The sequence below is a fragment of the Oncorhynchus keta genome, chromosome 9 (assembly GCF_023373465.1).
Source record: "Oncorhynchus keta strain PuntledgeMale-10-30-2019 chromosome 9, Oket_V2, whole genome shotgun sequence".
Lineage (NCBI taxonomy): Eukaryota > Metazoa > Chordata > Actinopteri > Salmoniformes > Salmonidae > Oncorhynchus > Oncorhynchus keta.
In genome coordinates, this window is record NC_068429.1 from 8,748,668 (window position 1) to 8,774,630 (window position 25,963).

The 25,963-nt window shown below is 50.2% G+C and overlaps 1 protein-coding gene and 1 long non-coding RNA gene across 27 annotated transcripts in view; one reads left to right on the top strand and one right to left on the bottom strand.

Annotated features, from left to right (window-relative positions):
- mapkap1 (MAPK associated protein 1) overlaps window positions 1–25,963 on the top strand; it is a 144,727-nt gene that overhangs the window by 89,809 nt on the left and 28,955 nt on the right. For all 26 annotated transcript variants that reach the window (XR_008142564.1, XR_008142544.1, XR_008142541.1 and 23 more), the window contains 3 exons: window positions 3,163–3,270; window positions 4,651–4,791; window positions 23,470–23,607. Coding sequence is in view for 1 of the 26 variants with exons in the window: in XM_052525087.1 (XP_052381047.1) it covers window positions 3,163–3,270; window positions 4,651–4,791; window positions 23,470–23,607 (387 nt within the window). In the remaining 25 variants the exon portion in view is untranslated. The remainder of the gene's footprint in view (window positions 1–3,162; window positions 3,271–4,650; window positions 4,792–23,469; window positions 23,608–25,963) is intronic.
- On the bottom strand, window positions 811–3,155 carry LOC127931707 (uncharacterized). The gene is made up of 3 exons (XR_008142566.1): window positions 2,835–3,155; window positions 1,612–1,854; window positions 811–984 (listed from the first exon to the last, which is right to left on the bottom strand). It is a non-coding gene; the product is annotated as an uncharacterized LOC127931707 (long non-coding RNA).

A 25,963-nucleotide genomic window follows, 5' to 3' on the forward strand; every position in this document is an offset into this window, starting at 1 on the left:
GCCGCCTCTACACTCTAACCACTAGGCTACCCTGCCGCCTCTACACTCTAACCACTAGGCTACCCTGCCGCCTCTACACTCTAACCTCTAGGCTACCCTGCCGCCTCTACACTCTAACCACTAGGCTACCCTGCCGCCTCTACACTCTAACCACTAGGCTACCCTGCCGCCTCTACACTCTAACCACTAGGCTACCCTGCCGCCCCTCTAACCACTAGGCTACCCTGCCGCCCTCCACTCTAACCACTAGGCTACCCTGCCGCCCCTCCACTCTAACCACTAGGCTACCCTGCCGCCACCCTCTAACCACTAGGCTACCCTGCCGCCCTCCACTCTAACCACTAGGCTACCCTGCCGCCCCCTCTAACCACTAGGCTACCCTGCCGCCCCTCCACTCTAACCACTAGGCTACCCTGCCGCCCCCCTCTAACCACTAGGCTACCCTGCCGCCCCTCCACTCTAACCACTAGGCTACCCTGCCGCCTCTACACTCTAACCACTAGGCTACCCTGCCGCCTCTACACTCTAACCACTAGGCTACCCTGCCGCCTCTACACTCTAACCACTAGGCTACCCTGCCGCCTCTACACTCTAACCTCTAGGCTACCCTGCCGCCTCTACACTCTAACCACTAGGCTACCCTGCCGCCTCTACACTCTAACCACTAGGCTACCCTGCCGCCCCTCCACTCTAACCACTAGGCTACCCTGCCGCCCCCCTCTAACCACTAGGCTACCCTGCCGCCCCTCCACTCTAACCACTAGGCTACCCTGCCGCCCCCTCTAACCACTAGGCTACCCTGCCGCCCTCCACTCTAACCACTAGGCTACCCTGCCGCCCCTCCACTCTAACCACTAGGCTACCCTGCCGCCTCTACACTCTAACCACTAGGCTACCCTGCCGCCTCTACACTCTAACCACTAGGCTACCCTGCCGCCTCTACACTCTAACCACTAGGCTACCCTGCCGCCTCTACACTCTAACCTCTAGGCTACCCTGCCGCCTCTACACTCTAACCACTAGGCTACCCTGCCGCCTCTACACTCTAACCACTAGGCTACCCTGCCGCCTCTACACTCTAACCACGAGGCTACCCTGCCGCCTCTACACTCTAACCACTAGGCTACCCTGCCGCCTCTACACTCTAACCACTAGGCTACCCTGCCGCCTCTACACTCTAACCACTAGGCTACCCTGCCGACTCTACACTCTAACCACTAGGCTACCCTGCCGCCTCTACACTCTAACCACTAGGCTACCCTGCCGCCTCTACACTCTAACCACTAGGCTACCCTGCCGCCTCTACACTCTAACCACTAGGCTACCCTGCCGCCTCTACACTCTAACCACTAGGCTACCCTGCCGCCTCTACACTCTAACCACTAGGCTACCCTGCCGCCTCTACACTCTAACCACTAGGCTACCCTGCCGCCTCTACACTCTAACCACTAGGCTACCCTGCCGCCTCTACACTCTAACCACTAGGCTACCCTGCCGCCTCTACACTCTAACCACTGGGCTACCCTGCCGCCTCAACACTCTAACCACTGGGATACCCTGCCGCCTCTACACTCTAACCACTAGGCTACCCTGCCGCCTCTACACTCTAACCACTAGGCTACCCTGCCGCATCTACACTCTAACCACTAGGCTACCCTGCCGCATCTACACTCTAACCACTAGGCTACCCTGCCGCCTCTACACTCTAACCACTAGGCTACCCTGCCGCCTCTACACTCTAACCACTACCTGTCACCTCTACACTCTAACCACTAGGCTACCCTGCCGCCTCTACACTCTAACCACTAGGCTACCCTGCCGCCTCTACACTCTAACCACTAGGCTACCTGCCACCTCTACACTCTAACCACTAGGCTACCTGCCACCTCTACACTCTAACCACTAGGCTACCCTGCCGCCTCTACACTCTAACCACTAGGCTACCTGCCACCTCTACACTCTAACCACTAGGCTACCTGCCTCCTCTACACTCTAACCACTAGGCTACCCTGCCGCCTCTACACTCTAACCACTAGGCTACCTGCCACCTCTACACTCTAACCACTAGGCTACCTGCCACCTCTACACTCTAACCACTAGGCTACCTGCCACCTCTACACTCTAACCACTGGGATACCCTGCCACCTCTACACTCTAACCACTAGGCTACCTGCCACCTCTACACTCTAACCACTAGGCTACCCCCACCCCACACTGGCCCAACCCTACTACCTACCCCCACCCCACACTGGTCCAACCCTACTACCTACCCCCACCCCACACTGGCCCAACCCTACTACCTGCCCCCACCCCACACTGGCCCAACCCTACTACCTACCCCCACCCCACACTGGCCCAACCCTACTACCTACCCCCACCCCACACTGGCCCAACCCTACTACCTACCCCCACCCCACACTGGCCCAACCCTACTACCTACCCCCACCCCACACTGGCCCAACCCTACTACCTACCCCCACCCCACACTGGCCCAACCCTACCACCTACCCCCAACCCACACTGGCCCAACCCTACTACCTACCCCCACCCCACACTGGCCCAACCCTACCACCTACCCCCACCCCACACTCGCCCAACCCTACCACCTACCCCCACCCCACACTGGCCCAACCCTACCACCTACCCCCACCCCACACTGGCTACCTGCCACCTCTACACTCTAACCACTAGGCTACCCTGCCGCCTCTACACTCTAACCACTAGGCTACCCTGCCGCCTCTACACTCTAACCACTAGGCTACCTGCCACCTCTACACTCTAACCACTAGGCTACCTGCCACCTCTACACTCTAACCACTGGGATACCCTGCCACCTCTACACTCTAACCACTAGGCTACCTGCCACCTCTACACTCTAACCACTAGGCTACCTGCCACCTCTACACTCTAACCACTAGGCTACCCTGCCGCCTCTACACTCTAACCACTAGGCTACCCTGCCGCCTCTACACTCTAACCACTAGGCTACCTGCCACCTCTACACTCTAACCACTAGGCTACCTGCCACCTCTACACTCTAACCACTAGGCTACCTGCCACCTCTACACTCTAACCACTAGGCTACCTGCCACCTCTACACTCTAACCACTGGGATACCCTGCCTGCCGCATTGCGTTTGACCCTGTATTCACTGTGCCACAGGTCCCATGTACCGTCTGGAGAGGCAGACGGAGCCCAACGTGCCCGTGGATCTGGACTGCAGCCTCGAGAGCCAGAGCACCCTAGAGTTCTGCCTGGTCAGGGAAAACAGTGAGTATTCCCCCCCAACCCTACGACCTACCCCACACCCCACACTGGCCCAACCCTACTACCTTCCCCCACCCCACACTGGCCCAACCCTACTACCTACCCCCACCCCACACTGGCCCAACCCTACTACCTACCCCCACCCCACACTGGCCCAACCCTACTACCTACCCCCACCCCACACTGGCCCAACCCTACTACCTACCCCCACCCCACACTGGCCCAACCCTACTACCTACCCCCACCCCACACTGGCCCAACCCTACTACCTACCCCCACCCCACACTGGCCCAACCCTACTACCTACCCCCACCCCACACTGGCCCAACCCTACTACCTACCCCCACCCCACACTGGCCCAACCCTACCACCTACCCCCACCCCACACTGGCCCAACCCTACCACCTACCCCCACCCCACACTGGCCCAACCCTACTACCTACCCCCACCCCACACTGGCCCAACCCTACCACCTACCCCCACCCCACACTGGCCCAACCCTACCACCTACCCCCACCCCACACTGGCCCAACCCTACCACCTACCCCCACCCCACACTGGCCCAACCCTACCACCTACCCCCACCCCACACTGGCCCAACCCTACTACCTACCCCCACCCCACACTGGCCCAACCCTACTACCTACCCCCACCCCACACTGGCCCAACCCTACTACCTACCCCCACCCCACACTGGCCCAACCCTACTACCTACCCCCACCCCACACTGGCCCAACCCTACTACCTACCCCCACCCCCCACTGGCCCAACCCTACTACCTACCCCCACCCCACACTGGCCCAACCCTACTACCTACCCCCACCCCACACTGGCCCAACCCTACTACCTACCCCCACCCCACACTGGCCCAACCCTACTACCTACCCCCACCCCACACTGGCCCAACCCTACTACCTACCCCCACAGTGAGTATTCTGCATGGGTGTGATCTAGGATCAGCTTCACCTTCCCCCAACCGTAGCCCTTAACAATTAGTGACAGAAATAAAAAAAAAACTGACCCAAGATCAGCATCTAGGGGCACCTTCACCCTACACAGAGGATTCTCCTGGGTAGAGTCCAGACCACTAATGGCCTGAATATCTCTCATCTGAACATGTTTTTATAGTCTGTGCATAACGTTTTCTTCAATGCAAGGTTTCACCTACTCTTGGTTTTGAAAGTAGTCTCTGTTTTATCTCTCCTCCTCTCTCTCTTACCCTCTCTCTCTCTCCCACCCCCTCTTTCTCTCTCCCACCCCTCTTTCTCTCTCTCTGTCCCACCCCCTCTTTCTCTCTCTCTCTCCCACCCCCTCTTTCTCTCTTTCCGACCCCCTCTTTTTCTCTGTTTCCCCCCCTGTTTGTCTCTCTGTTCTCTCTGTCAGGCTCCAGAGGAGAGGACAGTTCAGAGGAGGATCCTCCCATGGACATCACCACGGTGCAGGACATGCTGAGTAGCCATCGCTACAAGTCCTTCAAGATCAGCATGATCCACAAGCTCCGCTTCACAACTGACGTACAGCTCGGTAAATACTCCACACCTCCACCCCCCAACCCTACTACCTCCACCCCACCCCCCAACCCTACTACCTCCACCCCCAACCCTACTACCTCCACCCCACCCCCACCCCTACTACCTCCACCCCACCCCCAACCCTACTACCTCCACCCCACCCCCAACCCTACTACCTCCACCCCACCCCCAACCCTACTACCACCACCCCACCCCCAACCCTACTACCTCCACCCCACCCCCCAACCCTACCCCCACCCCACCCCAACCCTACCCCCACCCCACCCCACCCCCAACCCTACTACCTCCACCCCACCCCCCAACCCTACTACCTCCACCCCACCCCCAACCCTACTACCTCCACCCCACCCCCAACCCTACTACCTCCACCCCACCCCCAACCCTACTACCTCCACCCCACCCCCAACCCTACTACCTCCACCCCACCCCCAACCCTACTACCTCCACCCCAACCCCCAACCCTACTACCTCCACCCCACCCCCAACCCTACTACCTCCACCCCAACCCTACTACCTCCACCCCACCCCCAACCCTACTACCTCCACCCCAACCCTACTACCTCCACCTCCACCCCCAACCCTACTATCTCCACCTCCACCCCCAACCCTACTACCTCCACCTCCACCCCCAACCCTACTACCTCCACCCCACCCCCAACCCTACTACCTCCACCCCACCCCCAACCCTACTACCTCCACCCCACCCCCAACCCTACTACCTCCACCTCCACCCCCAACCCTACTACCTCCACCCCACCCCCAACCCTACTACCTCCACCCCACCCCCAAACCCTACTACCTCCACCCCAACCCCCAACCCTACTACCTCCACCCCACCCCCAACCCTACTACCTCCACCCCAACCCCTAACCCTACTACCTCCACCCCAACCCCCAACCCTACTACCTCCACCCCACCCCCAACCCTACTACCTCCACCACCACCCCCAACCCTACTATCTCCACCTCCACCCCCAACCCTACTACCTCCACCTCCACCCCCAACCCTACTACCTCCACCCCACCCCCAACCCTACTACCTCCACCCCACCCCCAACCCTACTACCTCCACCCCACCCCCAACCCTACTACCTCCACCTCCACCCCCCAACCCTACTACCTCCACCCCCAACCCTACTACCTCCACCCCACCCCCAACCCTACTACCTCCACCCCACACCCCAACCCTACTACCTCCACCCCACCCCCAACCCTACTACCTCCACCCCACCCCCAACCCTACTACCTCCACCCCACTCCCCAACCCTACTACCTCCACCCCACTCCCCAACCCTACTACCTCCACCCCACACCCCAACCCTACTACCTCCACCCCACACCCCAACCCTACTACCTCCACCCCACACCCCAACCCTACTACCTCCACCCCACACTGGCCCGACCCTGCTACCTCCACCCCACACCGGCCCGACCCTGCTACCCCCACCCCACACTGGCCCGACCCTGCTACCTCCACCCCACACTGGCCCGACCCTGCTACCTCCACCCCACACTGGCCCGACCCTGCTACCTCCACCCCACACTGGCCCGACCCTGCTACCCCCACCCCACACTGGCCCGACCCTGCTACCTCCACCCCACACTGGCCCGACCCTGCTACCTCCACCCCACACTGGCCCGACCCTGCTACCTCCACCCCACACTGGCCCGACCCTGCTACCTCCACCCCACACTGGCCCGACCCTGCTACCTCCACCCCACACTGGCCCGACCCTGCTTCCCCCACCCCACACTGGCCCGACCCTGCTACCTCCACCCCACACTGGCCCGACCCTGCTACCTCCACCCCACACTGGCCCGACCCTGCTCCCCCCACCCCCCACCCCACACTGGCCCGACCCTGCTCTCCATTCTGTCCTTTGGAGCCCACAGACCACACATTGGTTCAGCCTTCCACGGGCATTATATAAAAAAATAGAGACCTTTTTGACTTGAATGTACATTAAGGTTAAACATCTGGAGATGCTATGAAATGCTGTTTATACCTTAATAGTTTTCTAAGTTGGGTCTCTCTCTGTTTTGAATTAGTCAGGCAGTCGTTTACCTCAGGTTAGGTTTCAGTCGGAGGCCGTAGGTACGGCATGAGAAAGAAACTAAATCTCCCCTCCAATCACGTTGCCACAGGTCAGACCAGGGTCACCGGGTCACTTCCTGGAAAGCAGGATCAATCTTGTTGTTTACAACAATCTGCCATGGTAACCTCTGTACCCCCCCGCCCCCCCCTACTGGCCCGTTAGGCTTTGGTAATGAGCGTTAATTCAGACCAGGAGGAGACTGTCTGTGTTCCAAATTGTACCATATTCCCTATTTAGTGTAGGGAACCCATAGTGCTCTGGTCAAACGTAGTACACTGTTTAGTGTAGGGAACCCATAGTGCTCTGGTCAAACGTAGTACACTGTTTAGTGTAGGGAACCCATAGTGCTCTGGTGAAACGTAGAACACTGTTTAGTGTAGGGAACCCATAGTGCTCTGGTCAAACGTAGTACACTGTTTAGTGTAGGGAACCCATAGTGCTCTGGTGAAACGTAGTACACTGTTTAGTGTAGGGAACCCATAGTGCTCTGGTGAAACGTAGTACACTGTTTAGTGTATGGAACCCATAGTGCTCTGGTCAAACGTAGTACACTGTTTAGTGTAGGGAACCCATAGTGCTCTGGTGAAACGTAGTACACTGTTTAGTGTAGGGAACCCATAGTGCTCTGGTGAAACGTAGAACACTGTTTAGTGTAGGGAACCCATAGTGCTCTGGTCAAACGTAGTACACTGTTTAGTGTATGGAACCCATAGTGCTCTGGTTTGGGAAGCGCGTTGTGTCTCCTCCTGGTCTGACTGATGTCCATGAGGGAACATGTCCTCTGTACCGGAGACATGCTCAAACCACACAGTCCACGTTCACAGTCCTCGTTCACAGTCCTCGTCCACAGTCCTCGTCCACAGTCCTCGTCCACAGTCCTCGTTCACAGTCCTCGTTCACAGTCCTCGTTCACAGTCCTCGTTCACAGTCCTCGTCCACAGTCCTCGTCCACAGTCCTCGTTCACAGTCCTCGTCCCCAGTCCTCGTCCACAGTCCTCGTCCACAGTCCTCGTTCACAGTCCTCGTCCACAGTCCTCGTTCACAGTCCTCGTTCACAGTCCTCGTTCACAGTCCTCGTCCACAGTCCTCGTCCACAGTCCTCGTCCACAGTCCTCGTCCACAGTCCTCGTCCACAGTCCTCGTTCACAGTCCTCGTTCACAGTCCTCGTTCACAGTTGTACTTGCGCACTATTTTGGAACTGAGATTTGAATCAAAGTCTCAGTCTTTTCTAGTCGTGTAGTTTTTACATGGTGCATTGGATACTCTGTTACTCTGGTCATAACCAACACGTGGTACAAATACCCTCTACTCTGTTACTCTGGTCATAACCAACACAGGAGACAAAGACCCTCTACTCTGTTACTCTGGTCATAACCAACACAGGAGACAAATACCCTCTACTCTGTTACTCTGGTCATAACCAACACAGGAGACAAAGACCCTCTACTCTGTTACTCTGGTCATAACCAACACAGGAGACAAAGACCCTCTACTCTGTTACTCTGGTCATAACCAACACAGGAGACAAATACCCTCTACTCTGTTACTCTGGTCATAACCAACACGTGGTACAAATACCCTCTACTCTGTTACTCTGGTCATAACCAACACAGGAGACAAAGACCCTCTACTCTGTTACTCTGGTCATAACCAACACAGGAGACAAAGACCCTCTACTCTGTTACTCTGGTCATAACCAACACAGGAGACAAAGACCCTCTACTCTGTTACTCTGGTCATAACCAACACAGGAGACAAAGACCCTCTACTCTGTTACTCTGGTCATAACCAACACAGGAGACAAAGACCCTCTACTCTGTTACTCTGGTCATAACCAACACAGGAGACAAAGACCCTCTACTCTGTTACTCTGGTCATAACCAACACAGGAGACAAAGACCCTCTACTCTGTTACTCTGGTCATAACCAACACAGGAGACAAAGACCCTCTACTCTGTTACTCTGGTCATAACCAACACGTGGTACAAATACCCTCTACTCTGTTACTCTGGTCATAACCAACACAGGAGACAAATACCCTCTACTCTGTTACTCTGGTCATAACCAACACAGGAGACAAATACCCTCTACTCTGTTACTCTGGTCATAACCAACACGTGGTACAAATACCCTCTACTCTGTTACTCTGGTCATAACCAACACAGGAGACAAAGACCCTCTACTCTGTTACTCTGGTCATAACCAACACAGGAGACAAAGACCCTCTACTCTGTTACTCTGGTCATAACCAACACAGGAGACAAAGACCCTCTACTCTGTTACTCTGGTCATAACCAACACGTGGTACAAATACCCTCTACTCTGTTACTCTGGTCATAACCAACACAGGAGACAAATACCCTCTACTCTGTTACTCTGGTCATAACCAACACAGGAGACAAATACCCTCTACTCTGTTACTCTGGTCATAACCAACACAGGAGACAAATACCCTCTACTCTGTTACTCTGGTCATAACCAACACAGGAGACAAAGACCCTCTACTCTGTTACTCTGGTCATAACCAACACGTGGTACAAATACCCTCTACTCTGTTACTCTGGTCATAACCAACACGTGGTACAAAGACCCTCTACTCTGTTACTCTGGTCATAACCAACACGTGGTACAAAGACCCTCTACTCTGTTACTCTGGTCATAACCAACACGTGGTACAAAGACCCTCTACTCTGTTACTCTGGTCATAACCAACACAGGAGACAAATACCCTCTACTCTGTTACTCTGGTCATAACCAACACAGGAGACAAATACCCTCTACTCTTAACCCCCCTCTCTCACTGTCCACCTGTTGACCCCTCTCTGTCACAGCGACGACGCCTCGCATTTTCACATATTTTAGACATTTTTTTTTTTTTTGCATTCATGCTGATATCATTGAATTGAAACCAGGCTGCCAGCTTTGTGGAGCCTCCTCTCCCTCCCTAGGCTGACAGAGGATGGGTTCTTAAACCAAACGACCTGTCGGATGTTCTCCCCAGTGTTTCTCAGAGATAGGGGGTTTCCTGGGGTTTCAGAGGCGACGGCAGCTAGCAAACACCACGGCTTAACCACCAACAGATGCGTTCAGCGTGTCAGATTAAACCGAGTTGGAGGGGGGCGGCGGCCCTAAGCCTTGCTGACAAACCATTGAGGGGTTTTGTAATGGTTGTGGGGTTTGTCTTTTTTTCAAACCCATCCGACACCTCCTACTCTGCCTTTAGCGTCATGATGTCTTTTCCAAGAGGGTAACTCCGTTCTGACTGTATGATGGCATCGGAGGGATTCTATTACAGTCCAAAGCTCTGAAGAAAAAGGAGAGGTGGAATCATTAGGGCACTTATTTTTTGGTACTGTCCAAAGGTAGCTTGTTTCTGGTCGCAGGTTCAGGAATGGCTGAAGGATTGCAACATTGACCTGGCGCTAACTCTGCAAATAGCACTGCTGGTTAACTTGAAAACCCATAGTCAATCGATCAATAATATAAAAACAATACTCTTTGTCAATGAAAGATTTGAACATTTTCACTATTTTTAGAAACTATTTTTAAATTTTTTAAAACATTTATTTAACCTTTATTTAACCAGGTAGGCTAGTTGAGAACAAGTTCTGGCCGAAATAAAGCAAAGCAGTGTGAACAGACAACAACACAGAGTTACACATGGAGTAAACAATAAACAAGTCAATAACACAGTAGAAAAAAAGAGTCTATATACATTGTGTGCAAAAGGCATGAGGAGGTAGGCGAATAATTACAATTTTAGCAGAATAACACTGGAGTGATAAATGATCAGATGGTCATGTACAGGTACAGATATTGGTGTGCAAAAGAGCAGAAAAGTAAATAAATAAAAACAGTACGGGAATGAGGTAGGTAAATTGGGTGGGCTATTTACCGATGGACTATGTACAGCTGCAGCGATCGGTTAGCTGCTCAGATAGCTGATGTTTAAAGTTGGTGAGGGAGATAAAAGTCTCCAACTTCAACGATTTTTGCAATTCGTTCCAGTCATAGGCAGCAGAGAACTGGAAGGAAAGGCGGCCAAATTAGGTGTTTGCTTTAGGGATGATCAGTGATATACACCTGCTGGAGCGAGTGCTACGGGTGGGTGTTGCCATCGTGACCAGTGAACTGAGATAAGGCGGAGCTTTACCTAGCATGGACTTGTAGATGACCTGGAGCCAGTTGGTCTGGCAACGAATATGTAGCGAGGGCCTTTGAGGATATAAAGGTTCAGAACAGCACAGTTGCAAAGATATATGGCAAATAGAAATCAGAACTGGATGGTGTTCAGAGATAGATGGGAGGGGTTTGATGGGAACTGAAGGATGGGACTGGATGGTGTTCAGAGATAGATGGGAGAGGTTTGATGGGAACTGAAGGATGGGACTGGATGGTGTTCAGAGATAGATGGGAGGGGTTTGATGGGACTGGATGGTGTTCAGAGATAGATGGGAGAGGTTTAATGGGAACTGAAGGATGGGACTGGATGGTGTTCAGAGATAGATGGGAGAGGTTTGATGCGGACTCAAGGATGGGACTGGATGGTGTTCAGAGATAGATGGGAGGGGTTTGATGGGACTGGATGGTGTTCAGAGATAGATGGGAGGGGTTTGATGGGACTGGATGGTGTTCGGAGATAGATGGGAGGGTTTTGATGGGACTGGATGGTGTTGAGAGATAGATGGGAGAGGTTTGATGGGACTGGATGGTGTTCAGAGATAGATGGGAGGGGTTTGATGGGACTGGATGGTGTTCAGAGATAGATGGGAGGGGTTTGATGGGACTGGATGGTGTTCAGAGATAGATGGGAGAGGTTTGATGGGAACTGAAGGATGGGACTGGATGGTGTTCAGAGATAGATGGGAGAGGTTTGATGCGGACTCAAGGATGGGACTGGATGGTGTTCAGAGATAGATGGGAGGGGTTTGATGGGACTGGATGGTATTCGGAGATAGATGGGAGGGTTTTGATGGGACTGGATGGTGTTGAGAGATAGATGGGAGAGGTTTGATGGGACTGGATGGTGTTCAGAGATAGATGGGAGGGGTTTGATGGGACTGGATGGTGTTGAGAGATAGATGGGAGAGGTTTGATGGGACTGGATGGTGTTCAGAGATAGATGGGAGGGGTTTAATGGGAACTGAAGGATGGGACTGGATGGTGTTCAGAGATAGATGGGAGAGGTTTGATGCGGACTCAAGGATGGGACTGGATGGTGTTCAGAGATAGATGGGAGGGGTTTGATGGGACTGGATGGTGTTCAGAGATAGATGGGAGAGGTTTGATGGGACTGGATGGTGTTCAGAGATAGATGGGAGGGGTTTGATGGGACTGGATGGTGTTCAGAGATAGATGGGAGGGTTTTGATGGGACTGGATGGTGTTCAGAGATAGATGGGAGAGGTTTGATGGGACTGGATGGTGTTCAGAGATAGATGGGAGAGGTTTGATGCGGACTCAAGGATGGGACTGGATGGTGTTCAGAGATAGATGGGAGGGGTTTGATGGGACTGGATGGTGTTCAGAGATAGATGGGAGGGGTTTGATGGGACTGGATGGTGTTCGGAGATAGATGGGAGGGTTTTGATGGGACTGGATGGTGTTGAGAGATAGATGGGAGAGGTTTGATGGGACTGGATGGTGTTCAGAGATAGATGGGAGGGGTTTGATGGGACTGGATGGTGTTCAGAGATAGATGGGAGGGGTTTGATGGGACTGGATGGTGTTCAGCGATAGATGGGAGAGGTTTGATGGGAACTGAAGGATGGGACTGGATGGTGTTCAGAGATAGATGGGAGAGGTTTGATGCGGACTCAAGGATGGGACTGGATGGTGTTCAGAGATAGATGGGAGGGGTTTGATGGGACTGGATGGTATTCGGAGATAGATGGGAGGGTTTTGATGGGACTGGATGGTGTTGAGAGATAGATGGGAGAGGTTTGATGGGACTGGATGGTGTTCAGAGATAGATGGGAGGGGTTTGATGGGACTGGATGGTGTTCAGAGATAGATGGGAGGGGTTTGATGGGACTGGATGGTGTTCAGAGATAGATGGGAGAGGTTTAATGGGAACTGAAGGATGGGACTGGATGGTGTTCAGAGATAGATGGGAGAGGTTTGATGCGGACTCAAGGATGGGACTGGATGGTGTTCAGAGATAGATGGGAGGGGTTTGATGGGACTGGATGGTGTTCAGAGATAGATGGGAGAGGTTTGATGGGACTGGATGGTGTTCAGAGATAGATGGGAGGGGTTTGATGGGACTGGATGGTGTTCAGAGATGGGAGGGTTTTGATGGGACTGGATGGTGTTCAGAGATAGATGGGAGGGGTTTGATGGGACTGGATGGTGTTCAGAGATAGATGGGAGGGTTTTGATGGGACTGGATGGTGTTCAGAGATAGATGGGAGAGGTTTGATGGGACTGGATGGTGTTCAGAGATAGATGGGAGAGGTTTGATGGGAACTGAAGGATGGGACTGGATGGTGTTCAGAGATAGATGGGAGAGGTTTGATGGGGACTGAAGGATGGGACTGGATGGTGTTCAGAGATAGATGGGAGGGGTTTGATGGGACTGGATGGTGTTCTGAGATAGATGGGAGGGTTTGATGGGACTGGATGGTGTTCTGAGATAGATGGGAGGGGTTGATGGGACTGGATGGTGTTCTGAGATAGATGGGAGGGGTTTGATGGGACTGGATGGTGTTCAGAGATAGATGGGAGAGGTTTGATGGGACTGGATGGTGTTCTGAGATAGATGGGAGGGTTTGATGGGACTGGATGGTGTTCTGAGATAGATGGGAGGGGTTGATGGGACTGGATGGTGTTCTGAGATAGATGGGAGGGGTTTGATGGGACTGGATGGTGTTCAGAGATAGATGGGAGAGGTTTGATGGGACTGGATGGTGTTCTGAGATAGATGGGAGGGTTTGATGGGACTGGATGGTGTTCTGAGATAGATGGGAGGGGTTGATGGGACTGGATGGTGTTCTGAGATAGATGGGAGAGGTTTGATGGGACTGGATGGTGTTCAGAGATAGATGGGAGAGGTTTGATGGGAACTGAAGGATGGGACTGGATGGTGTTCAGAGATAGATGGGAGAGGTTTGATGGGGACTGAAGGATGGGACTGGATGGTGTTCAGAGATAGATGGGAGGGGTTTGATGGGACTGGATGGTGTTCTGAGATAGATGGGAGGGTTTGATGGGACTGGATGGTGTTCTGAGATAGATGGGAGGGGTTGATGGGACTGGATGGTGTTCTGAGATAGATGGGAGGGGTTTGATGGGACTGGATGGTGTTCAGAGATAGATGGGAGAGGTTTGATGGGACTGGATGGTGTTCTGAGATAGATGGGAGGGTTTGATGGGACTGGATGGTGTTCTGAGATAGATGGGAGGGGTTGATGGGACTGGATGGTGTTCTGAGATAGATGGGAGGGGTTTGATGGGACTGGATGGTGTTCAGAGATAGATGGGAGAGGTTTGATGGGACTGGATGGTGTTCTGAGATAGATGGGAGGGTTTGATGGGACTGGATGGTGTTCTGAGATAGATGGGAGGGGTTGATGGGACTGGATGGTGTTCTGAGATAGATGGGAGAGGTTTGATGGGACTGGATGGTGTTCAGAGATAGATGGGAGAGGTTTGATGGGAACTGAAGGATGGGACTGGATGGTGTTCAGAGATAGATGGGAGAGGTTTGATGGGGACTGAAGGATGGGACTGGATGGTGTTCAGAGATAGATGGGAGGGGTTTGATGGGACTGGATGGTGTTCTGAGATAGATGGGAGGGTTTGATGGGACTGGATGGTGTTCTGAGATAGATGGGAGGGGTTGATGGGACTGGATGGTGTTCTGAGATAGATGGGAGGGGTTTGATGGGACTGGATGGTGTTCAGAGATAGATGGGAGAGGTTTGATGGGACTGGATGGTGTTCTGAGATAGATGGGAGGGTTTGATGGGACTGGATGGTGTTCTGAGATAGATGGGAGGGGTTGATGGGACTGGATGGTGTTCTGAGATAGATGGGAGGGGTTTGATGGGACTGGATGGTGTTCAGAGATAGATGGGAGAGGTTTGATGGGACTGGATGGTGTTCTGAGATAGATGGGAGGGTTTGATGGGACTGGATGGTGTTCTGAGATAGATGGGAGGGGTTGATGGGACTGGATGGTGTTCTGAGATAGATGGGAGGGGTTTGATGGGACTGGATGGTGTTCTGAGATAGATGGGAGGGGTTTGATGGGACTGGATGGTGTTCTGAGATAGATGGGAGGGGTTGATGGGACTGGATGGTGTTCTGAGATAGATGGGAGAGGTTTGATGGGACTGGATGGTGTTCAGAGATAGATGGGAGGGGTTTGATGGGACTGGATGGTGTTCAGAGATAGATGGGAGAGGTTTGATGGGAACTGAAGGATGGGACTGGATGGTGTTCAGAGATAGATGGGAGAGGTTTGATGGGGACTGAAGGATGGGACTGGATGGTGTTCAGAGATAGATGGGAGGGGTTTGATGGGACTGGATGGTGTTCAGAGATAGATGGGAGAGGTTTGATGGGGACTGAAGGATGGGACTGGATGGTGTTCAGAGATAGATGGGAGGGGTTGATGGGACTGGATGGTGTTCTGAGATAGATGGGAGGGGTTTGATGGGACTGGATGGTGTTCAGAGATAGATGGGAGGGTTTGATCGGACTGGATGGTGTTCAGAGATAGATGGGAGAGGTTTGATGGGACTGGATGGTGTTCTGAGATAGATGGGAGGGTTTGATGGGACTGGATGGTGTTCTGAGATAGATGGGAGGGGTTGATGGGACTGGATGGTGTTCTGAGATAGATGGGAGGGGTTTGATGGGACTGGATGGTGTTCTGAGATAGATGGGAGGGGTTTGATGAGACTGGATGGTGTTCTGAGATAGATGGGAGGGGTTTGATGGGACTGGATGGTGTTCTGAGATAGATGGGAGGGGTTGATGGGACTGGATGGTGTTCTGAGATAGATGGGAGGGTTTGATGGGACTGGATGGTGTTCTGAGATAGATGGGAGGGTTTGATGGGACTGGATGGTGTTCTGAGATAGATGGGAGGGGTTTGATGGGACTGGATGGTGTTCTGAGATAGATAGGAGGGTTTGATGGGACCGGATGGTGTTCTGAGATAGATGGGAGGGGTTTGATGGGACTGGATGGTGTTCTGAGATAGATGGGGGGTTGATGGGACTGGATGGTGTTCAGAGATAGATGGGAGGGGTTTGATGGGACTGGATGGTGTTCTGAGATAGATGGGAGGGGTTTGATGGGACTGGATGGTGTTCAGAGATAGATGGGAGGGGTTTGATGGGACTGGATGGTGTTCTGAGATAGATGGGAGAGGTTTGATGGGATTGGATGGTGTTCTGAGATAGATGGGAGGGGTTGATGGGAACTGAAGGATGGGACTAAAAACAAACAAAAGAGAACTAATGTAAAATATACTGTGTCTGTAAAATGTATATAATATGTACAATCTGGAAGTAGAAGCCCAAGTGTTGTTGTCCATTAGTTTACTCCAATTAGGGAGGGATGGTAGGGTTAGGGGAACATAATAAAGACGGGAAATATATTTTAAAAATGGTTAAAAAAAATACAAATCTAAATATATACAGTTGACGTCTGAAGCTTACATGCATTTAGGCTGGAGTCATTAAAACTCTTTTTTTCAACCACTCCACAAACTTCTTGTTAATAAACTATGGTTTTGGCAAGTCGGTTAGGACATCTACTTGGTGCATGACACAAGTCATTTTTCCAACAACTGTTGACAGATTATTTAACTTATAATTCACTGTATCACAATTCCAGTGGGTCAGAAATGTACATCCACTAAGTTGAATGTGCCTTTAAACAGCTTGGAAAATTCCATAAAATGATGTCATGGCTTTAGAAGCTTCTGATAGGCTAATTGACATCATTTGAGTCAATTGGAGGTGTACCTTTGAACTCAGTGCCTCTTTGCTTGACATCATGGGAAAATCAAAAGAAATCAGCCAAGACCTCAGAAAAAAAATTGTGGACCTCCACAAGTCTGGTTCATCCTTGGGAGCAATTTCCAAATGCCTGAAGGTACCACATTCATCTGTACAAACAATAGTACGCAAGTATAAACACCATGGGACCACGCAGCCGTCATACCGCTCATGAAGTAATGAACGTACTTGGGTGTGAAAAGTGCAAATCAATCCCAGAACAACAGCAAAGGACCTTGTGAAGATGCTGAAGGAAACAGGTACAAAAGTAGCTATATCCACAGTAAAAACGAGTCCTATATCAACATAACCTGAAAGGCCGCTCAGCAAGGAAGAAGCCACTGCTCCAAAACCACCATAAAAAAGCCAGACTACGGTTTGCAACTGCACATGGGGACAAAGATGTTACTTTTTGGAGAAATGTCCTCTGGTCTGATGAAACAAAAATAGAACTTTTTGGCCATAATGACCATCGTTATGTTTAGAGGAAAAAGGGGGAGGCTTGCAAGCCGAACAACACCATCCCAACCGTGAAGCACTGGGGTGGCAGCATCATGTTGTGGGGGTGCTTTGCTCCAGGAGTGGTGCACTTCACAAAATAGATAGCATCATGGCATCACTGGGAATGCGATGAAAGAAATAAAAGCTGAAATAAATAATTCTCTCTACTATTATTCTGACATTTCACATTCTTAAAATAAAGTGATGATCTTAACTGACCTAAGACAGGGAATTTTTACTATGATTTAATGTCAGGAATTGTGAAAAACCGAGTTTAAATGTAGTTGACTAAAGTGTGTCTAAACTTCCAGCAGGGGTTAGAGCGTTGGACTAGTAACCGGAAGGTTGCAAGTTCAAACCCCCGAGCTGACAAGGTACAAATCTGTCGTTCTGCCGCTGAACAGGCAGTTAACCTACTGTTCCTAGACCGTCATTGAAAATAAGAATTTGACCTTAACTGACTTGCCTGGTTAAATAAAGGTAAAATAAATAAATATATGGGGGATTAGAAATGATCCAAACAATTACATTGATAGAAGCCATTATCTATCTGCAGTATTAAAGCTGAACCCCCCCAACAAGAAAAAAATAATCAGGAGAGACATTTAGAGTGGAAAGTGGATGGGCAGTGTCCTGTGTTGCTAGCTGGTGGTACAAACTGATGTTACTTAATGTCAACACCGGGAGGGAAAGTCCAGATTCACGGAGGCAGGAATGTCCCCGTGTCCCATAGCTCTAGGATTTATGTGGATTGAGCCAGAGGCATTAGTACCAGACAGTGTGCACAAGTCTGCAAAATATCTGTCTGTGTGTGCTTGTATCTGGACACTGTCAAATGTGGGAGGGGCCGCGGCATGCCAAATCAAATGTTATTGGTCACATACACGTGGTTAGCAGATGTTATTGTGTGAGTGTAGTGAAATGCTTATGCTTCTAGATCCCAACAGTGCAGTAATATATCTAACAGGTAATATTTAACAAATTCCATAACAAAACCTAATATTTAACAAATTCCACAACAAAACCTAATACACACAATCTAGTGAAGGAATGGGATGAGAATATATAAGTATAAAATATATAGATGAGCAGTGACAGAGAGGCTAAGATGCAATAGATAGTATAGAATATATAGTGTAGGATGCAGTATACAATACATATAAATGAGATGAGTAATGCAAGATATGTAAACATTCTTAAAGTGACTAGTGATCCATGTATTAAAGTGGCCAATGATATCAAGTCTGTAGGTAGGCAGCCATCTCTCTGTGCTAGTGATGGCTGTTTTTAACAATCTGATGGCCTTGAGATAGAACCTGTTTTTCAGTCTCTTGGTCCCAGCTACTGTCTTTGACTGACGACACTGGTTCTATCTGCTTTTCCCCCAAAAGACAACCTCCGTAACAGAATACTCTGCCCTGTGTCACTGCTGGGGTCCACCTCCACCCAGAGAGCCCAGCTCTGGGCTTCTTCCTAATTGATGCAAATGAGAAAATATGGTGGCGGCATCCATGCAATGCTGCTGGTTTAATAAAGCTTGTTAACCGCGGTGAGGGAAATGAATGGGCCGAATTACCGGGGCGGTTATTGGAAAAGTGTCGTCTCTCGTTACAGTTTGGAACAACTCACTCACAGATGGTCGGCGGTCCTCTTTTCTCCCCCTATAAGAGAATGGGCTGATGGCCCTGGAAGGCAGTTATAGAAGAGATCGGGAGGGGGTGGACGGTCATGTAAGACAGGGGGGTCTGGGGGTGCCAGCCCCCCATCTTAATTTTTCTAATAACCCTCAATGGTGATGCTCAATCTGCCCCCTTCACATAGCATTAGGCGAGGCCTCTGTCACGGAATTGGATTAGGGCTTGTTATAGCAACCAATTCCATGTGGCCAAGGAAAAATAGGGTGGCAATTTAATAACCATTATCATCAATACAAGTGACTGAGTCCATATTACATCAGTGGCTGTGATGTATAGAGTGGAAGTGAGAATAGGGTCTGCCGGGATCCTTCTGATTCCCCTTTAGTGGTGATCTGTAATTGTCAATCCTGTAGAGCAGAAGAAAAAAAAAAAGAAGAAAAAAAATCTTTAATCAGATATTTTATCCGGGTAATTAATGTGATTTGCCTAAGATGTATACACTTAGGATGACACACTATTTACCAACGTGGAACATGAACATGCCATGTACACCGAAACGCAACACTTTTCGAATTTGAATCCGTCAAAATGACGGCATTTTTTGGCATTTTGAATTGAGGCAATGGAAGAGGCACTAGTGGCCTTGAATGCCTTACCTCTAAAATACACATTTTACCAGAGAACTCAACAGAACTCAAACTTATAGAGAAGAATAAGGGGTGAAGGGAAGCGACAATGACGACAGACAAAAAACAGACTTCCTCCATCAAAGCAGTCCCATTTGTCTCCCAGTACTCCATGTTGTCTCCCAGTACTCCATGTTGTCTCCATGTTGTCTCCCAGTACTCCATGTTGTCTCCCAGTACTCCATGTTGTCTCCCAGTACTCCATGTTGTCTCCCAGTACTCCATGTTGTCTCCATGTTGTCTCCCAGTACTCCATGTTGTCTCCCAGTACTCCATGTTGTCTCCCAGTACTCCATGTTGTCTCCATGTTGTCTCCCAGTACTCCATGTTGTCTCCATGTTGTCTCCCAGTACTCCATGTTGTCTCCATGTTGTCTCCCAGTACTCCATGTTGTCTCCCAGTACTCCGTGTTGTCTCCCTGTACTCCATGTTGTCTCCCAGTACTCCATGTTGTCTCTCAGTACTCCATGTTGTCTCCCAGTACTCCATGTTGTCTCCCAGTACTCCATGTTGTCTCTCAGTACTCCATGTTGTCTCCATGTTGTCTCTCAGTACTTCATGTTGTCTCCATGTTGTCTCCCAGTACTCCATGTTGTCTCTCAGTACTCCATGTTGTCTCCCAGTACTCCATGTTGTCTCCCAGTACTTCATGTTGTCTCCATGTTGTCTCTCAGTACTCCATGTTGTCTCTCAGTACTCCATGTTGTCTCCCAGTACTCCATGTTGTCTCCCTGTACTCCATGTTGTCTCCCAGTACTCCATGTTGTCTCTCGGTACTCCATGTTGTCTCTCAGTACTCCATGTTGTCTCCCAGTACTCCATGTTGTCTCCCAGTACTCCATGTTGTCTCTCGGTACTCCATGTTGTCTCTCAGTACTCCATGTTGTCTCCCAGTACTCCATGTTGTCTCCCAGTACTCCATGTTGTCTCCCAGTACTTCATGTTGTCTCTCGGTACTCCATGTTGTCTCTCAGTACTCCATGTTGTCTCCCAGTACTCCATGTTGTCTCCCAGTACTCCATGTTGTCTCCCAGTACTCCATGTTGGCTCTCAGTACTCCATGTTGTCTCTCAGTACTCCATGTTGTCTCCATGTTGTCTCCCAGTACTCCATGTTGTCTCTCGGTACTCCATGTTGTCTCCCAGTACTCCATGTTGTCTCCATGTTGTCTCCCAGTACTCCATGTTGTCTCCCAGTACTCCATGTTGTCTCCATGTTGTCTCCCAGTACTCCATGTTGTCTCTCGGTACTCCATGTTGTCTCTCGGTACTCCATGTTGTCTCTCAGTACTCCATGTTGTCTCCCAGTACTCCATGTTGTCTCCCAGTAATCCATGTTGTCTCCCAGTACTCCATGTTGTCTCCCAGTATTCCGTGTGGCTGCGTCCCAAAATGGCAACCCTATTCACTAATAGTGCACTACTTTTGACCGTAGGGCTCTGGCCAAAAGTAGTGCACTAAATAGGGAATAGGAAGCCATTTGAGACACGGTACAGGGTCTTTCTGTTTCCTGTGGAATGTTGACCATCATTTGATTGACAGCCGGAATCATCTTTCTGTTTCCTGTGGAATGTTGACCATCGTTTGATTGACAGCCGGAATCATCTTTCTGTTTCCTGTGGAATGTTGACCATCATTTGATTGACAGCCGGAATCATCTTTCTGTTTCCTGTGGAATGTTGACCATCGTTTGATTGACAGCCGGAATCATCTTTCTGTTTCCTGTGGAATGTTGACCATCGTTTGATTGACAGACGGAATCATCTTTCTGCCCTTTTGCCTGCAGTCCCTCACATTAACCGCTCTGATTGACAGCCGGGTTCCAGGGTTCTTTCTGGATATTAATGGGTGTGGCATGGGCGTGACAATGGGTGCTGGATTTCAGATCATTTTTGAGGCCCCTCCCCATCTTGGCAGTGTATATATTTAAGGAAATTTCCTGCAATTTGACATATTCTGCCATGGCTTATGCTGTGTATTTTTGCTCAAACATAATAATAATCACAAAACAATTATAATAATAATAAAACAATGATAAACTCATTGTTTTGGGAATTTTCAGTTCTTCCTGACTATCTAGCTTTTTTTTTTTTGGTGATTGTTAAAATATATAGATCCACACACAAGCGTTTTTTTCCCCCAATGTATTTTCAGTGTGGCCTGCCCAAGGATTTCAATGCCGAACAAATCCATGAGTTCATCTCTCCTTTTGCCTCACATTAACCGCTCTGATTGACAGCTGACACATCTGTCATAGACCATAGGCCCCACTCTCTTTCTCTCTCTCTGTGTGTGTGTGCCTGTGTGTGTGCCTGTGTGTGTGTGTGTGTGCGTGTGCGTGTGCGTGTGTGTCTGTGTGTCTGTGTGTGTGTGTGTGTGTGTGTGTGTGTGCCTGTGTGTGTGTGCCTGTGTGTGTGCCTGTGTGTGCGTGTGTGTGTGTCTAGCCTATTCTCCATTACCTTTTATAGAGAGCATCAAAATGCAGTTCTCATCCAACCCACTGGCTTGCCTGATAACCAAATGAAAACGTTAACACACAAAGTATACCAAACCTGTCTCCATTGGAGGCATTGCAAGAGCCCGAGATGTCCCCATTCTGTCGAGTCCATCCCATTCAGGGAATTTAAGGTGCTATTTTTATGGCCATGTACCGGCACAACAGTTAAAATAAACAGTAATTCAATAGATTAGCGTTTTAAAATAAATACGTTTCCTCAGCCTAATGACACATAGCAACACTAAATGTCCTCACTTTTATGACGTTGTTGCTTTGGTTACCAAGTTGTTTATCAAAGGGGCGTTGAGTCTGAAGAAAAGGCAGTTAAATGGCAGAAACATCAAGCTTTTTTACATTTTTGCTTTAAGTAAAACGTTCCCTTTTTTCCTTTTCAATGATGATCAAATGTGCGCATCTCCACGTCTTTTCAAACGGCTATTTAGGAAGAACTTGCTGACTGAGCAGAACCCTTAAAAATGAACTTAAAGGTAAAATGACGCTGCAGGCTTTTATTTTGTGTTTTGTCGGAGCACGACATTTGAATTAAGCCGACGAGGTATCCTATACGTCATATTCTTCAACAGTCAATGGGTTTATCATTCATTTAAATGTCCAAAAAAGGACTTGAACCGTTGAACTGCATTGTCGGAACTAGAAGCACAAGCATTTCGCTACACTCGCATTAACATCTGCTAACCATGTGTATGTGACAAATACATTTGATTTGATTTGATTTTGATTTGATTTAATTTCAAACCTGCTTTCTCGCAATGTGTGAGGAATACCATTTGTCCCCGTAAACCTGGTTAACGATTTTGATTGAATAGAAGCCACTATAGATCTCCCTCCTGGGGAATCTGTCTGTACTTAATCTACTGTGTCAGACCTCTAGGTCTATGGACATCTCGAGCATCCATTTTACTGTGTGTGTGGGTATATTTTATGTGGGTATTTGTGTGCACAGCCAGCAGCAGCAGGGGCCAGGCGACAGTGATGACAGATTAGCATTGTGAATGGCCATTAACGCCACACAGCACCATCATTTTCACACAAAAAAAAACCTGATTACACCAACGCTTTACGCAGTGACAATCCACGAGAGATGCTGTTGTGTCCCACCACAAAATGGAGGATGGAGAGAACATTCGGTGTGGAGTAGATGATTTGACCTCTGCCATCTCTCTCTCTCTCTATCCCCCTCCACTCTTTCCCCTCCTTTCTCACTCCCTGTCCCTCATGCAGGCATCTCGGGGGAGAAGGTGGAGATCGACCCCGTCACCAACCAGAAGACCAGCACCAAGTTCTGGATTCGACAGAAACCCATCTCCATCGACTCAGACCACCTCTGTGCCTGTGACCTTGTGGAGGAGAGGAGCCCCAGTGAGTACCACTGTTGTGTGTGTGTGTGTGTGTGGTAACACACAAGGTAAACTGGTAAACACACATCACCCTCATACTGAAAGCACTCATCTTTCTCGGGATCATATTCATTAAGTCATCTTTGACTGTATATTCCTCTGGTTTGACTCAGCAGTGCTGAGACCTTCCTTAAGTGACTGTAAAACACCAGACGATTCAGCTGAAACTGCATGTACTAGCAGTCAGTGAAAATAGCCTATATTGCAAGTCAATAGGGGAACCGGATTCAGTGATCTCTCTTCAGATTGTACTTTGCGACTAAGCAGATGTCTTATTTGAACTGACATCTAATACAGATTGTAATCGTTGAAGCTGCCTAGCATTTCTACAACGCCCCCCCCCCCCACGTCCACCAGGCTGAAAGAACCTAGGTGTGTGTGTGTGTTAGCGTATCTTTGTTAACCCACCAACATCTCCTGCCATCTGTAATAAAGTCCTGTAGTCGAAGACCTCCTCTCTTTTCTCTCCGAGCCTCCACCGCCCTAGCTTCAATCACCATCCGCTGTAGAGCCTGCTTCAATCACCATCCGCTGTAGAGCCTGCTTCAATCACCGTCTGCTGTAGAGCCTGCTTCAATCACCGTCTGCTGTAGAGCCTGCTTCAATCACCGTCTGCTGTAGAGCCTGCTTCAATCACCATCCGCTGTAGAGCCTGCTTCAATCACCGTCTGCTGTAGAGCCTGCTTCAATCACCGTCTGCTGTAGAGCCTGCTTCAATCACCATCCGCTGTAGAGCCTGCTTCAATCACCATCCGCTGTAGAGCCTGCTTCAATCACCGTCTGCTGTAGAGCCTGCTTCAATCACCGTCTGCTGTAGAGCCTGCTTCAATCACCATCCACTGTAGAGCCTGCTTCAATCACCATCCACTGTAGAGCCTGCTTCAATCACCATCCACTGTAGAGCCTGCTTCAATCACTGTCCGCTGTAGAGCCTGCTTCAATCACTGTCCGCTGTAGAGCCTGCTTCAATCACCATCCACTGTAGAGCCTGCTTCAATCACCATCCACTGTAGAGCCTGCTTCAATCACCATCCACTGTAGAGGCTGCTTCAATCACCATCCACTGTAGAGCCTGCTTCAATCACCATCCACTGTAGAGCCTGCTTCAATCACCATCCACTGTAGAGCCTGCTTCAATCACCATCCACTGTAGAGCCTGCTTCAATCACCATCCGCTGTAGAGCCTGCTTCAACACCGTCTGCTGTAGAGCCTGCTTCAATCACTGTCCGCTGTAGAGCCTGCTTCAATCACCGTCTGCTGTAGAGCCTGCTTCAATCACTGTCTGCTGTAGAGCCTGCTTCAATCACCATCCACTGTAGAGCCTGCTTCAATCACCATCCGCTGTAGAGCCTGCTTCAATCACCGTCTGCTGTAGAGCCTGCTTCAATCACCGTCCGCTGTAGAGCCTTCTTCAATGACCTCCTCTCTTTTCTCTCCGAGCCTCCACCGCCCTAGCTTCAATCACCATCCACTGTAGAGCCTGCTTCAATCACCATCCGCTGTAGAGCCTGCTTCAATCACCGTCTGCTGTAGAGCCTGCTTCAATCACTGTCCGCTGTAGAGCCTGCTTCAATCACCGTCTGCTGTAGAGCCTGCTTCAATCACTGTCTGCTGTAGAGCCTGCTTCAATCACCATCCACTGTAGAGCCTGCTTCAATCACCATCCGCTGTAGAGCCTGCTTCAATCACCGTCTGCTGTAGAGCCTGCTTCAATCACCGTCCGCTGTAGAGCCTTCTTCAATGACCGTCTGATGTAGAGCCTGCTTCAATCACCGTCTGCTGTAGAGCCTGCTTCAATCACCGTCTGCTGTAGAGCCTGCTTCAATCACCGTCTGCTGTAGAGCCTGCCTCAATCACTGTCTGCTGTAGAGCCTTCTTCAATGACCGTCTGATGTAGAGCCTGCTTCAGTCACCGTCTGCTGTAGAGCCTGCTTCAATCACCGTCTGCTGTAGAGCCTGCTTCAATCACCGTCTGCTGTAGAGCCTGCTTCAATCACCGTCTGCGGTAGAGCCTGCTTCAATCACCGTCTGCTGTAGAGCCTGCTTCAATCACCGTCTGCTGTAGAGCCTGCTTCAATCACCATCCACTGTAGAGCCTGCTTCAATCACCATCCACTGTAGAGCCTGCTTCAATCACCATCCACTGTAGAGCCTGCTTCAATCACTGTCCGCTGTAGAGCCTGCTTCAATCACTGTCCGCTGTAGAGCCTGCTTCAATCACCATCCACTGTAGAGCCTGCTTCAATCACCATCCACTGTAGAGCCTGCTTCAATCACCATCCACTGTAGAGGCTGCTTCAATCACCATCCACTGTAG